At 39.5% G+C, this 17,011-nt stretch overlaps 1 protein-coding gene across 1 annotated transcript in view; it reads right to left on the minus strand.

Annotated features, from left to right (window-relative positions):
* DNTT (DNA nucleotidylexotransferase) overlaps window positions 1-17,011 on the minus strand; it is a 343,242-nt gene that overhangs the window by 54,696 nt on the left and 271,535 nt on the right. The window contains exon 10 of the mRNA XM_030204811.1: window positions 15,989-16,072. Within this exon, the coding sequence (XP_030060671.1) occupies window positions 15,989-16,072 (84 nt within the window). The remainder of the gene's footprint in view (window positions 1-15,988; window positions 16,073-17,011) is intronic.

The raw sequence follows: 17,011 nt of genomic DNA on the forward strand, positions 1-17,011 counted from the left end.
AGGAGATCGTTTGATATTATTCATAGAAAACTTGAAAATTTAGAAAACTCCTCAAGAAATTTAAACTTACGTTTATTGAATTTTCCTCAAACACAATATATGTCCGCTAGAGAACTGTTTAACAAACTTTTGAAGGAGATTTTCAAGTATCCAGAAGATTCTCTTCCTCCATTGCAAAAACTATATTACCTTAAAATGGGGAAAAATTCTCAATTGGCTCCTACTCAGTCACAAGTAACTTCTGAAGCTTTGGATATAACTGGATTTTTGGAACAATTTCAAGAAGAAATTAAGACTCGTGCAACTTTGATAATTTCCTTTGTCTTTATACAAGATAAAGATGCACTATTGAGATTGTATTTTAAGAACTTACAGCCTCGGTTTATGGGAGATAAAATTTTGATTTTCCCAGATATTTCTAAATGGACTCAGCAAAGGAGAAAGAAATTTCTGGAACTGAAGCAGAAATCCCTGGAAATAGAAGCTACTTTTCAATTAAGGTTCCCATGCAAATGTAATTTTTTTCAAGAACAACAGATATATATTTTATGAACCTGAACAACTATCTAGATTTCTGGCTATGCAAGGGAAAAAAGACTGACCAAATAAATTTTGGAATTATGGTTCGATTGTAATTTAGAATACCGCCTGCTCTAACTTTAAAATGTTAATTATTTCTACTTTAACCAACTTCCCTTGGTGACAATTGGATTCTCTTTGTTTTGTGGACTGTTGAAAATCAATGTTTGTTTATTTTTGGGAATTTAATATTTAGAATAATTTCCTTTATAGATGTTATTTAAAACATTGATGTATCATTCAAAGAGTGTTATCTTTGTTTAAATTGAAATTAATAAAAAAAATTTAATATACAATGGCTGCCGAGACTTCCAATAGCAGCCTTGCAAGACTTAAGCAGAAGTCTTGCGAGGCTGCCGCTGGAAGTCTTGGCAGCCATTTTTAAAGAGCGATGCGGCAGCAAGAGGGTCAGTGCCGGCAGCAGGCAGGAAAGACAGGGGATCTTTCCTGCCCCAAAGAATCCACCAGGGTGGCTTCAGGTATGTGCTGGGAGGGCACCCTGTGGCTCGGGAGAGGAGAGGCAAAAGCAGTCAGATTGCAGCCCGTGCATAAAGGAGACGGCAATAGCAGGGAAAGGGAGGGAACACCATGGGGCCCCTGGAAGCACGAGGCTCTGTACGACCGCTCTTGTCACCCCTACCTACAACCGGCCCTGTTCTTTGTTCGTCTATGTTTTACTTGAGAGAATGAGGTTATTATAGTATGTTCCTATTTAACTCTGGAGTTTCTTTTGGCACTTTTTTTTTTATTTAGCTTGTACACTGTTTTGACCTGCTAGTCAGTAAAGGCAATATAGAAAATGTAAATAAAACTATAAACTAAATTCAGTACCTTCAAAGTTAAGCCAAGAGAGATGTGATAAGAAGCCAAGGATAAAGAAGTTTAAGCATATGTATTATGTGTTGGGGGTTGATTTTGAAATCTTTATTTTGAATTTGTAACCCTTTAAAAGATGTTCTGCTTTTCATTTTTAATGATTTGAACAGTGACAGCTGAAATTTAGATCAAGGTGAGCCAAGCTCTGAAACAGTTAAGCAGCTTTACCAACATTATGGCTAATAGCCTAGAAGTTTTAGTAAATTTAAGGTAGTTGTTTAAGCTGTTTTAACAATTTTACAGCAGTTATTTAAGCTGTCTGATATGAACGGTTTAATGCTCAAGTTTTGAGCATAATACATAGCATTTTATAATTAAGGACTGATTTAAAGATTCACTGATACATGATAGAGTTGATTATTAACCAAAATAGAGGAAGTTCACTGAAGAAGTTTGAAACTAAATGGCCTTTTACTAAACTGCAGTAAAATTTGTAGTTACTGTGACTTAATGCAGGATTTAGCAGCATACAATGGAGAGGGTCAGAGTACACAGCACAAACAGGCCAAAAAAAAAAACAGGACAAAGGGCTTTCAAGATTGGTACAAGTGAGTTTTATTCATGACCCGCCAAGGGCCGTGTTTCGGCGTAAGACAATGCCTGCCTCAGGGGTCAATTCTAAAATATAAACACAAAATGTGGAGCATTACAACCAAACATTTAAACATTTAAACATTTAAACCAAACATAGTAAAAAGTGCACTACAACCTGAAAGAAGTAGTGTGTGACATATGTACTCCCAAAAGCGAAAATACTCCGTATGTGATGTAATGTACATGATTAAAGATAATCACTGGTGTTGACTAAGCTGCTAGCGCGGCTGGCTGTGCCCTAGTGCCAACACAGCCCATTCACTGTGATTGGGCTGTGTCAGCAATGCCACATGGAAGCAGCTAGCATGGCTTAGTAAACAGACCACATTGTGTATTTATGATTACAAGAGAATATGAAACTATTAATCTCCACATAAAAATCTTATTTTAAGAAAAGTGATAATGACGATATGAAGCATTAAGAGTGAAATAGCAAAAAGATGTGGTGGGAAAGAGAACACACCCACAGTTAGGGGAAGTGTTAAGTTTACCAGAAAATCAGTTGCTCAAAAAAGCACATAGAAAATTCGCTTCTAAAATAATAAATAATAATCCACATCCATTCATAGTGTTCACATATGAAGTTTTCAAAAATAAAATCTTTAAAATGGCATCGCAAAAGGGCTGTGAGAACAGTAATGTGATCAGTGTAAGCACCGGGCAGACCTCAATAGCACAGCAATGTGAGCAATGTGAACGCAGGGCTGACCTCATCAACAAGAGCAACAGCAGTGGGAACGTATAGTTAATATCACACGACAAATGTGAGAGCTTAAACACTACTTGAACTATGTATTTAAGACAAGCATTGGAATATGGAGACAGCATCTTACTAAACCACAAATATTACGTGAACTATATGTTAAAACCAGTAATGGAGCTACAACCATATATAAAAACCAGCATAAAAATGAGGAGACGAGTTGGTTCAACATGGCGATACACTTGTATGAATAGCACTTTCATTGATCTGTCTTAGTAAAGGCCTGTCTTCACATGTTTAGGCTGGTTTCTCTCATATGCTTATTAATATTTTACAAAAGTGTCTACGTTCACCTAGCCTTTTGTAAAGTACTTTACAAACTGTGAATGTAACATAGTAATATAGTAAATGACGGCAGAAAAAGACCTGCATGGTCCATCCAGTCTGCCCAACAAGACAAACTCATATGTGCTACTTTTTGTGTATACCCTACTTTGATTTGTACGTGTCCTCTTCAGGGCACAGACCATATAAGTCTGCCCAGCACTATCCTCGCCTCCCACCACCGGCTGGCTCTGCCACCCAATCTCGGCTAAGCTCCTGAGGATCCATTCCTTCTGAACAGGATTCCTTTATGTTTATCCCACGCGTGTTTGAATTCTGTTACCGTTTTCATTTCCATTTAGATGTCCCTTTTTCTACCTAGAAAACCTAGGCATATTTAGCATTTATGGTATATACTCATGCCTCAGTTGGTCATACAAATCATAACCACCAAATAATTTTTCTTTAACTTTTTGTAGATTAATAAAGAAACGCTACCTTTTGGAGCTTTGGATGAGCTATCTGGCTGAGAGAGTGGATGGTGGATGTAAGGAGTACAGGAGGTGGAGTCTGTGTTCAAGACTAAGGGATCCTTTTACTAAGGTGCACTGAAAAATGACCTGCGGTTGTGTAGACGCGTGTTTTGGGTGCACGCAGAATTATTTTTCAGCGTACCTACAAAAAAATGCTTTTAAAATTTTTGCCAAAAATGGACCTAGCGGTAAGATCTCACATAGTAACCAGGCGGGAATGGTCTACGCGCGTCAAATGCCACTTGTTGCACGTAGCTGCCACAGGTCAGAAAATAAAAAATATTTTCTGGATGCGTGTAACGCATGTGCACCAAAATTCAACTTATTGCAATGTCCATGTGGTAACCGGGTGGTAACTCCAATTTGGTGCTCATAAGGTGCGCGTAGGCGCCTACAAAGCTTCGCAAAAGGGTCCCTAAGGGACTCTTTTACTAAAGTGAGTTAAGTTTAGGGCTTAATACACTGTAGAGCAGTGGCGTAGCCAGAAGGCAATTTTTGGGTGGGCCAACAGGTTGGATGGGTGGGCACTAGAGTTGCCAACTTTTTTGAAAAAGAAAAAAACAGCAAACCTGATGCACCCATGCTCTGTCCCTACCCCACTCCCCATAACTTCAATGAGGGTTGCAGTGCAGGCTTCAGTGGCTGCAGGCCAATTGAGAGCTAAGGGAAGTACAATAGACTGCACTATTCAGCCCCACTGAGCCATGGTCCTCCAACACATATATGGTATTGAAGCCAAACACATTCTGCATCCAGAGAACCTCCTGGCCGTCCACCAACAATGAATATAGAGCACAGCAAGGACAATTCTCCATAAAACTCATCATATAAAGAAATTTTGTTTTCTAGTGTAATCTCAATTACAGACATATTATAAATTAACTTTAAAAAAATCTATAAAACAAAAGTCACTCAGAACCTAGAGCAAATCTACCATGCCGACACTAACTTCCAAAAATAAAGATCCTACCTATGAAAAAGAAGTGCCTTAAATATTATAGTAGGGCCCTAAAATACAAATACATTTATCAGGAAAGCTGAACAAGCCAAATTACTACAGAATGCTACATGGAAACTTCATGCTAACAGAATACCTCAGTCACACACACAAGACACAAATGCCAAATACAGAATAAGTGACCACAAACTCTAGAAATATAAATTAAACGGAAACCCCAAGAAACTAGACCTTGCATATAGTACAACACCAGAGAAACAAGAAAGAAAGGCACTTGCTCCTGTGCAAAATATAAAGATGGCACATGCCAGGGATGGTGTTAGGGGATGCAACTGTTGGATTATTTGTAGTAAATAATTAGCAGATTTTAGTACACACAGCTTCAGCTTTAGAAATGTTAATTTCTTTCTTCATCTCTCTCTCATTCACCCCTGAATAATTCACTGCTGAGTCACTTTAAAGTTGAAGTAACAAAACATCTGTTTACTCACAGTTTGCAGTTAGATTATAATCAGACAGGCTTATATATACATATTACTATACATTTGTCTTATCAGCTCCTTCCATGTGCTTAGATGGTAATGGATGCTCACACCACCATAGATCCTCTCAGGTTAGGAGAGATCATGAGCTCCATGTGCTCCATGTGCTGCATGTGCTGCATCTAAACCCCCACAGGAAGTTGCATAGCTGTGTGACCTCTCTAAGTAATTCACATCAGAGGTCACAGAGTAATCACAGAGAAATAATAGGTGACAGGCAATGCATGTAAAAATACAATACATTCCAACAAACCCCTTCTCATGCATAACTGTCATGCAATTATTTATTCATACAAAGTCCAAGCTTTATACGCAGATTCACAAAATGTTCTCTGGGTAACGGTTTGGTCATGATGTCAGCTGTCATCTCACTGGTGTGACAATAGTGTAGACTGATGACCCCTTCTTTCGCCAACTCTCGCACGTTGTGGTATTTCGTTGCGATGTGCTTGGTGCGTGACTGAACCTTGTCATTCTGTGACAGTCGGATGCAGCTCTGATTATCTTCCATTATCTGGATTGGTCTCTTTTCAGCTATTCCGAAATCCAGCAAAAGTTTTTCAATCCACATCAGTTCTCTGCACGCTTCCGATACAGCCACATATTCAGCTTCTGTAGAAGACAAACTCACAATACTTTGTTTATGACTGGCCCATGAAATTTGTACATTTCCATACATAAACACATATCCACTTGTGGATTTATAATCAGAATGATCCCCTGCCCAATCTGAATCACAGTAACATATTAGTTTTGGATTACTATTGGCTGAAATCTTTAATTTACAATCAATGGTACCCTTTAAATACCTTACCATCCTTTTAACTGCAGTCCAATCTGATTTGGTAGGTGAGCTGACCCTTCTGCTCAAAATTCCTACTGCATTTGCTATATCAGCCCTGTATGTGGTAGTTAGATATAAAAGCTTACCTATGGCTGATCTATATTGGATGTTATCTGGTAAAGGTTCTCTTACTGTTTCATCCTTCAGAAAATCAGTGATCATGGGAGTGCTTACAACTTGGGCATCTTGCATACCTAAACTTTCAATAAGCTCATTTATTTTCTGCTTCTGGCTTAGAAGATAAGAACCATCATTTTGTTTCTCAATTTCTATACCAAGATAGTATGACACATTTCCAAGTTCTTTTATCTCAACATTCTGATTTAAACATTTTACAATGTCCTTGTACTCTTGCTCACTTTTGCTTGCAATGAGCAGATCATCAACAAAAGCTAAAATGTATGCATATTGTCCATTTCTGCACCTAGTGTACAAGCATTTATCTGCTTCACCTTGCTTAAAACCTAAATTTGTCAATATTTCATGCAATTTTTCATTCCAACATTTTGCACTTTGCTTTAATCCATAAAGACCTTTGTTTAATTTACACACTAGCTGTCTTTGTTTTGTATTTATGAAACCTGTTGGCTGTTCCATGTACAAGTCTTCAGTTATATCTCCGTGAAGAAACGCTGTTTTCACATCAATGTGTTTGACTTGCATGCCTTTTGAGACTGCAATGCTCAGAAGTGTTCTTATTGTCGTGTGTTTCACTACAGGTGCAAACACTTCATCAAAATCTTCTCCATATTTTTGAAGATATCCCTTTGCGACTAATCTGGCTTTATACCTTTCCACTTTTCCTTGTGCATTCCTTTTTAACTTGAATACCCATTTGCATCCTATAGCTTTCTTGCCAGGAGGTAATTTTGTAAGAATCCAAGTATTATTTTATCCAATGCATCAATTTCTTCTTGTGCAGCTTTACGCCATTCAGCAGCTTCTTCTGCTGACATTTTCTCAATCTCATCCCATGTTAAGGGCTCTTGAGCTTCTGCTGACTTTGTTAGGTAAGACAGTCTTGGGGGTGGAACACCTTTGTTTTCCCTAGATGAGCGTCTGACAACAGGTTGGTCTGACCTTTCCGCATCCTCAAAATCTGAGAGTCCTTCTCCAATTGATTCCCCTTCTCCAACTGTACTGTCTTCTTCAATGATCCTTTCTGTGTCTGCTTCCTCTGCCTGTTCCTCGTTAGATACAGGTGAGTTGCTTTCAGACATCTGCCTTGGTATGGCATTTATATACACTGGCATGTCTATTATGGTTCTAGTTTCATATTCTGGATGATAAGGCTCATCTGGGATAATCCAGCCTTTATCAACCCTTTTGTTTTCATCAAAATATGTAACATGTCTTATGCCAACAATGCCAGTTTTCAGATTCAAAATTCTATATCCTTTGTGTCCTGGAGCATACCCAACTAAAATGCCCCTTTCTGTTGTGGAATCCAGCTTATGCCTTCTTTGCTTTGGTACTTGAGCATATGCTGTACTTCCAAATGTTCTTATGTGTGACAGGTTTGGCTTCCTACCATGCCATGTCGCATGTGGTGTGCGCTCAGCGCCTTTAGTTGGCATTCTGTTTTGTAGGTACACTGCTGTGAGAATGGCTTCCCCCCATAGTCTTTTAGGGAGATTGCTATCTGACAGCATACATCTGGTCATTTCCACAAGTGACCTAAATTTTCTCTCTGCAACAGAATTTTGCTCTGGTGTATAAGCTACTGTTGTGATATGCTGAATGCCTTCTTGTTCTAGAAATGTGCGCATGCTGTGTGAAGTGAACTCACCACCATTGTCGGTCTGAAGAACCTTTGGTTTTCTTTCAAATTTATTGCTCACCATGGCTACGTATTTCTTCAGCATGTCTGTGACTTGACTTTTCTCTTTCAGCAAATAGGCCACACAATATCTAGAGAAATCATCCAAGAATATTAGCACAAATCTGTTATTTCCCAATGATGGGATATTAAACGGTCCACATAAGTCACTGTGTATTAAGTCCAGCACTTTATTACTCCTATTTCCTGTGTATGCAGGAAATGAGGGTCTTACACCTTTTTGAGTAACACAGTCTATGCATTTCTCCATTTTACCAGCATCTGCACTTATCTGAATGCCGGTGGCCAGTTGCTTACTGTAAAGATCCTGGATCACCTTAGAATCACGATGTCCCAGGCGGCGGTGCCAGATTTCCAGACTACATTTACCATCATTCTTCCTTACTTGCACCATATGTGAGGCTTCACCTGAAATGCTCAGTTTATAAACATCATTATGCATAAAAGCTTCAGCATACACTTCATCATTTTAGAGATTGTGCACTTACTGTTTTCAAAATGAATCACAAATCCCTTCTTATCTAATGTAGATACACTAAGCATATTGCAAACTGCTTGGGGAATATACAAGACATCACTTACAGGAATTTCTTTAACTTCATTAGACACTTTGCATTTTAAGAATCCAATACCTTTTGCTTGGATCTTAGCAGTCCCTGCGTTTGCAGTTTTAAGAATACCTTCCTCTGGACACATTTCCTGAAAGAAATCCTTACAATTGGTTAAATGGCATGTGCTCCCTGAATCCAAAATCCAAGTACTTTCATTTGAATTATTATTTACCATAGTCAAAGATTTTTCTGCCATTAGAAAGCCCTTGTGTTTATCTTTGTCCTTCATACATTTCCTGGTTTGAAAATTCTTTAGTTCCATTGGCTTAGGTGAGCTAGAGGGAGTGTTTTGTGTTTCCTTACACCATTTAGATACATGTCCCTCCTTTCCACATGAGTAGCAAATCAGCTTGCCCTTGGGTGGAGTTTTCCCATAGCTCCGCCTTCCTCTGTTCTTTGCCAAGAAATTTGTTTCATTTCTCTCTGACTTGCTTTGAGAACACATCTCCTCAGAATCATTTATTATGCATTCCTGCCTTAGTTTTGATGTTGTCTGTTCAAAAGATTGCCCTTCAATGGCCTCATTTACAGACCTAAAAACATCAAACTTCTTTGATAGTGAGGTAAAAAGAAATGCTCTTTTCAATGCATCACACATGGGAATTCCTGAAAGTTCTAACTTTTGAAATGAAGACATAAGATGCATAATGTGATCATTACATTTACTTTTATCCCTTAATTTGGTTTCATTCAACTTTGCCAACCAAATTGGTTGCTGCTTTGCATATGTAGTTGCATACATAGTTCTCAGTTTATATAAAATGTCCTTTGGTGTATCTTTTCCCTCCACTAATATGGCTTGTTTCTCAGAGAGAGCTTCCAAAAGCATGCACTTCACATAATAGTTTGCATTGTCCCATTCAGCCATATTTTCAGCTGTTCTGTCTTGGTCTAAGCATATATGTAATCCTTTTGCTCGAAGGAGACATATGAATCTTAGTTCCCACTGCTGATAATTAAACTCAGTTAATTTAGGCACCTTGAGAGAATAGAACAATAGTGAATTTCTTCCCTCAGCCATTTTCTTAGCCTTCTGTCTGCTGTGTGGGGGGAGAGAGAGACAGACTGAATCTTTCCTTTAAAACTTAAGAGAAAAAAATGTGGCCTTTTTTTTTTTTCTGCCTGGTAATATTTCTCTTCTTTTTCAATTCCTGGACCCTGGGCCCATAACCCTTTTGTTGGATTATTTGTAGTAAATAATTAGCAGATTTTAGTACACACAGCTTCAGCTTTAGAAATGTTAATTTCTTTCTTCATCTCTCTCTCATTCACCCCTGAATAATTCACTGCTGAGTCACTTTAAAGTTGAAGTAACAAAACATCTGTTTACTCACAGTTTGCAGTTAGATTATAATCAGACAGGCTTATATATACATATTACTATACATTTGTCTTATCAGCTCCTTCCATGTGCTTAGATGGTAATGGATGCTCACACCACCATAGATCCTCTCAGGTTAGGAGAGATCATGAGCTCCATGTGCTCCATGTGCTGCATGTGCTGCATCTAAACCCCCACAGGAAGTTGCATAGCTGTGTGACCTCTCTAAGTAATTCACATCAGAGGTCACAGAGTAATCACAGAGAAATAATAGGTGACAGGCAATGCATGTAAAAATACAATACATTCCAACAGCAACTAGGGCAATTGTGCTTGGTTCCTTGGCCAGAGAAAGCCTGCATGCTGGAAGCTGAAGGAGCAGCCTGGTAATGGACTTTGGGGTCCTTTCCTAGATTTCTGTCCTGGACCCCAGCCATGTTTACCATCAACTTTGGCAAGATGTACATTCCAAATCCAACATATTATATTCACAACATTGAAAATAAAATATTTTTTATACCTTTTTGTTGTCTGGTCATTTTTTCTCAAATCATATTGGTCCCAGTCTCTGGTTTCTGCTTCCCTCTGTCTTCTCTTAACTCACTTGCCAGGGTCTCCTATTTGACATTTCTTCTTTCTTCATGTCCATCATCCATCTCCCATCTCTGTTTTCCTATATTTCCTTGTTCAGTATCTCCCCTGTGTTCATATCCCCTCATCCATCATCATTCCTCTGTGCACCTATGCACCCCAAGCCCAGCATATCCCTTCTGCATTCCTATTCTCTCCCTTGTCTGGTATCTCCCCCCCCCCCCCCCCCCCGTGTCCATATACCCCCCTCTCCAGTGTCCAGCATTTTATCTATATTCTATACCCCCCCCCTTTGGTCAGGCATTACCCCTCTGTGCCCATGTGCCATCCCCATACAGCATCTCACATTTGTGTCCCTTCTGTATCTGTATACTTCCCTAGGTCCCCTTTCTCCCTCCTCCACACCAATGTGTCCCTCTCCTCTCTGATCCCACCCCCAACCAGCTTCTCTTCCTCTCTTTCCTTCCCCTTATGCATCTGGCTCTTTCTCCCTGCATCTCTCTCCCTTCCCTCTGCATATCATCATCTGCATATCCAGCACCTCTCCTTCAGCCCCCCCCCCCCCCCCCCCCACACACACACACAAACACACACACGTCCAGCATCTCTCCCTTTCATCCAGCCCCCCTACATGTTCAGCACCTTTCCCTTTCATCCAACTCCCATACATGTCCAGCACCTCTCCCCTTCACTTCAACCCTCTGCATATCCAGCACTTCTCCCCTTTCCCTCTACCCCCCTGCATATCCAGCACCTCTCCCCTTCCTTCCACCCCCCTATATATCCAAAACCTCTCCCTTCCCTCCAACCTCCCCTCTGCAAATCCCAAAACCTCTCCCCTTCCTTCCAACCTCCCCTCTGCAAATCCCAAAACCTCTCTCCTTCCTTCCAACCTCCCCTCTGCAAATCCAAAACCTCTTCCCTTCCCTCCAACCTCCCTTCTGCAAATTCCAAAACCTCTCCCCTTCCTTCCAACCTCCCTTCTGCAAATCCCAAAATCTCTCTCCCTTCCCTCCAACCCTTTGCCCCTTGCAAGTCCAGCACCCTTCTGTTCCCTCCCTTCCCTGCCTCCCCTTACTGGGCCAGCACGCAGCACCCCACTGACTTCCTCACCCTCTCCCACCCCTGCCGCAGCGCTTCATTTAATGTTGTTGTCGGCGCTGCTGTTACAGTTTCCCACCCCCGCGGCGGCGCTTTACACTTTACCCGACGGCAACGCTACAGATGCAGCGCTGACGTCTGACGTCCTGCTCCGGGCCTTCCACGCTGATGTAACTTCCTGTTACGGAGGCGGGACGCGGAAGGCCCCGGAGCAGGACGTCGGACGTCAGCGCTGCATCTGTAGCGTTGCCGTCGGGTAAAGTGTAAAGCGCCGCCGCGGGGGTGGGAAACTGTAACAGCAGCGCCGACAACAACATTAAATGAAGCGCTGCGGCAGGGGTGGGAGACGGTCACGGCAACTGGATCTGCTTCTGGGCGGGCCTGAGGCGAAACTGGGTGGGCCTGGGCCCATCCAGGCCCACCCGTAGCTACGCCCCTGCTGTAGAGCAAGATTTTAATGTGCAGCTAGCTGAAAACTGATGCTACATCAGGTGCGTCCCTAGTATTATTTTTTATTACAGGTTGTACATTCAGATTAACTCACAGTACCTGATCCCTGTAAACAGGGAAGCACTTAACGTCAACTATTTAGGAAGCAGTAAGTGGTCCTGTGTTAACTTTACATTATCAAACTCACAAAAGAATCCGCTGCCACGAAATGACAATGGTTTAAACTGTATACGATACAGTATTATACTTAACAGGAAAAATGCCTCAAAGAGCTCACACATCTTGATATATCTGTTAAAGCTAGAAAGGATCAAAAGATCCTGCCTTCATCATCGGCCAAAACCTTCTGATGTAAAGTGTTTCCTGCAGATGTAGCAAGTCTCAAGTATCGTATACAGTTTAAACCATTGTCATTTCGTGGCAGCGGATTCTTCTGTGAGTTTGATAGGTATTCTAGCATATCCGCAGCCAAGTGGTCATTGCATGTCAAGTGGTCTGGTGGTCCCTGCGCAACCATCACGGATTTTGATGACATTTTTTGTGAACATTCATACATGTCCCCAATGAACATTGGTAAAGTTTTACGTTCGCCGATGCAATACTTGCTGAGCTATACCCCATACTGCAGCCTTGGCGCAGGTATCACTTGACATGGAATGACCACAGGGTAAGTGTAATGCATTATCTGGCTAACATTTCCACACCCCTCTTTGCCCATGCCACACCCACTGACAGAAATATTCTGAAAAATTTGACAATGCTTGGTTTAATGCATGGAAACAGGCAAACTACCACAAAACCCCTTAATGCGTAGTAGCCTGTTTCCACGTCTTAAATGTGAGTTAGGTGTTTAATGCCTTTTAGTAAAAGAGCCTCTAAATGGGATTTCTTTGGTGGTGGAGGGCGTGGGACTGAATAGATAGCCACAAGCCTGATAGGGGCCCGTTGCTGGTGCATGTTTTAAAAATAAAACAGAACAAGAACAAACATTCATTCATTTTTCTTTCATTTAATTTTCAAGACCGAAGGAAATAGACAATTTCAGTCAAATGATCTGTTATTTTCTGTAGTTTCATAAAAATGTATTTGAAATTTATCAGTAAAAGGTAAATGGAGAATTATTGTGAATACAATAAAAATATACAAAGACACAAAAATCCCCACTGTTTTGAAAGCAGCTTCATGGGGGGTGGATGAGTTGCTGTTTTTCATTTATAAAGAGAAAAGAAAAAGTGATTGTTTTAATTGTAGCCCAAGCCAGGTGTTTCAAACAGCAGACTGCCCAACTGAAATGCATAATTGCTACTTTGCAGAGAAATATAAAAGAACTGGAAACATTTAGACAATGACAGTTTGTGCATCTGTTTACAATGACTCAATGTTTAATTATAGGAATGTCTCCACAAACCTGATCAGACTGGAAATCAGTATTAGCGACTCTGAAGTTCCTTATGTGTTTTGATTCAGTTTTAGCAAGTTTAAATGGCTCAGATGTTTGCAAAGGCTATCTTACGATTTCAGCCATGTAATCTTAGCTTAATGCTGACAAATCAGACTATTACGCGTGAAGTCAAATCCTGATGTTAAGCTACACAAGCAAACTACTGCAGACATTTCTGAGTATTTGTAGTGATAAATGGTATAAAATAAACTTTACTACTAGCAATGGAACAAGAAAACTGACTCTACAGATATGTGGCCAATATTTTACATTTGAGCTAGAAACCAAAGTATGTTGTTTTACCTCAAAAACCTTGACAGGAAGTGAACTAGAAAGAGCACAAGTACGAATTTACTTTAGGCATGATTTCAACATGTGTATGTCACCGTGAATCAATTGCAATGAATGCATACTCAAGTGGAAAGACTGATCTGTTTGACATCTCTTATTATATAACTGAAAAACCATGCATTGCATCTCCTACAGTACACGTCCTTGAAAGATTTGAATTTATTTTATTGTATTTATTTGTAAAACTTATATACTGGCTAAAAAAACCTAAGCAGTTTACAAAAATATAAGTTGTCAACCTGGTGGCTCGGGTGACAAGTGATGTGTACTGCCACAAACAAGTGTGAGGAGGAGAATAGAGATGAACGACAGGGAGGGGAGAAGGTGACGAGAGAGATGGAAGAAGAGTGATGGAAAGTTTGGTGTGAAGGGAGAAAGAAGGAAAATGATATATAGAGGAGTGGGGAAGAACTGTATGTAAGAGATGGAGGATTATGTATGAGCAGGAGGGTGGGAAAAAGTGAGAGTATAAATATTACAAACAGAAGGAAAATAAAAATTTTAAAAATGGAAGCTAGGTATGACATAGGTTGAAGAAGAAAGATGGCAGTAGGTGGTGAAATCTGGTAGAATGGTTGAGAAAATAGAAGGGCGTTCAATGCGTGGACTGGACCCTGACACAGCAAAAGCGAAACATGCCGCATGTCGGCCAGCGGTCGCTTTGCTTACGATCGCAAACAAAGCTAAGTCATTTTTGTAAAAACGTTTTCTGATATATGAGATAAAGGTATAGATTTAAGATGGGATATGGAGTTGTTTTAAAGTTCCTAAAAAGTTCTTAAAAATATATTCATAAAAATAGTTTAAAATATCAAAATAATGAATCTGTCGTAACAGCCATGTTTGACCTGTGAAGAGGCAAGGCTGGCTCTTATGAAACGAGTTGCCATTGAGGTTCATAATTGATTTTATCATAAATTCATTTATATATACAAAAAGATTTTGGAATTAAAATTTTAGACACTGGGCTCTTTTTGACTATTTATTGCACATAATTAACCAGGCATGTAGGACTGCACAATAGGCAGTTCTAACCTTTCCCAGTTAGCTACAGTATGCATCAACAACTGCCAGCTAAATATTGACTCAATTGTGTGTTGCGCTATTTCAACACATGAAAATCTGCCAATGGGATTCAGTAATCTGTGGTACCTCATTATTGCAGGTTAGTGAATCGGGTCATACATTTATTTTTGTATTGTTGCAGATGGGAATATTACATGCTTCTAGCTGTAGCAACACAAAGGAGTGGAGGAGTAACTTGATGGTTAGAGCAGCAGGTAAAGAACCAGTGAATACCACTGACACTCCTTATGATCTTAGGCAAGTCATAAATACCTACTATACCTGAATGTAACTCACCTTGAGCTACTACTGGAAAGGCAAGAACTAAATCCCTTCCCATGTGATGCCTGCTATCTTTAAAAGAGCAGGCTGGTCATTAAAAAAAAAAAAATCCTCCCACTTTAATTCAAATACCAGTCTCTTCCGCTCTCCACCCTTGAATTTTCCTCCTCTTTGATGCATTGTCCAATAAGAATTCCCCCTCCAGTCCCTCCTGGAGAACTCCATTGTGGATTAGGGGGGCCAGAGCAATCTTCTGGGGCTCCTCCCCATTGGCTCCTTCAGTTAAAATGATAACCTCAGACTCCCTACTAGTAATCCCAATGAACTCTCATTAGGAGACCGTAACATGATAGTATAGTAAATGTTGTCGAAAATGAACTAGTTAATGATGTCACCCAGTTGACAGTCTTAGAAGCACGACTGTCCTCAGGAGATCACACTTTCTTCCTCTGCCTGTACCTAAGTCAGCCTGCTATCTCTACTAGCAAACTTTCTGTCCGCCCTTGTTTGTATCTGAGAAGAGCTGTCATCGTGCTTTATATCTATAAATGCTTGATGTGGCTATAACAATGCTCAGGGCCAGCTCAGGGCCAGTTTTGCTTGTCACATCCCTTTTTTGGCCCTCAGTCTCATGTAAACATTGCATCTTGAATATATTAATGTCATTTCACTGTTCTTTGCTTGTAGATATGTACATTTGTCACACAATTTGAAAAGAGTTTAGTAGATGTCTAGTAACTTTGGTATACAGATAAAATTGTCCCCTAAATTCACTTTACTTTTTAATCCAAATACGGCCTCTCAGAAAAAAAAATTTCAGTGAACATAAATTTATTGTAACTCAAGTTTTCATTGTGGTACAGAACAATGGCAGTCATCTCCAAACCATAGAACTCACAAAATACTAAGGAATGAATTAAAAATGTATCCTTGTGAACTGCAAAAGTAGATACGTAATGCCATTGCAAGAAGAAAATTGTACCTTGGTTTTATCATATAAGGCATGATTATCCAGCATCATCCTCCTTTCATGGGTAGCGTATCTCCGTAAGTCACGCTCAAATTGCTAATAAAAACAAAACATTTCTAAATTATTATACAAAACGAATCAAAGTCACTTTGGACTGGGTGCTACAGATAATTTGAGAAATTAACACAAAGAAATATTTGAATACTTCCCAATGCACTGATATACTTTTCACTCGTTTATAAGCTGATATTTTTTGACAAATTCAATTTTATTAAACATGCACCACATAAAATGACCTTTATCAAAGCTTAATATTGAACAACTGTCAAAATTTAATTCAAAATATGCAAGTTCTGATATTCATCTCCTGACTTACTGAAATGCACTATAATTTAAGTCTATTCAAAACAATTGTTAAAACAATGTCTGCATTAAAAAAAGGCATGGAAAAGCCATCATTTACAGAGAATTTCCTTTCAAGTCCATTTTGTAATGTGAGTGCTATAAAGAAATATGCAATGACTTTTCATACGGTATTGCATCTAATTCAAATAATGGATCACACTTTAGTCTCATGATGCCAGTCCTTAATAGAGAATCAGTGTTAATTCATTTTGTCATAAAAATGTACTTTATTAAGTGTTTCTGATCTGAATCATCTTATAAGTGACATGTTATTATAAAAAAATAACAGAAAAATTATAAGTTGATTTATTAAACTGTCACTAGAACATGCATACTTTTCATACAGAGTTCCCTGCTTTGAATCTTGCCTAGGTCTGTAGTGACTCAAAGTCATTTCCATATAATGCCATTCAGGACTGGATATGCTGATAAAAGCTTTTAATACATGTTTGGTATCGAAATGCTGGAGCTGTTTGACATTATCATTGCAGGCATGTAGATTGTTTAACATTATCATCCAGGAGCCCCAGATAAAATGTATTCTGTTGAGTTAAAATGAGTTGAATAAAGACCCAATAGTTGCCAGAATAGTAAATTGTAATGTGAAAGGGGCTATTTAACCTGCAAGGT

Source organism: Microcaecilia unicolor, chromosome 5 (assembly GCF_901765095.1).
Source record: "Microcaecilia unicolor chromosome 5, aMicUni1.1, whole genome shotgun sequence".
NCBI classification, from domain to species: domain Eukaryota; kingdom Metazoa; phylum Chordata; class Amphibia; order Gymnophiona; family Siphonopidae; genus Microcaecilia; species Microcaecilia unicolor.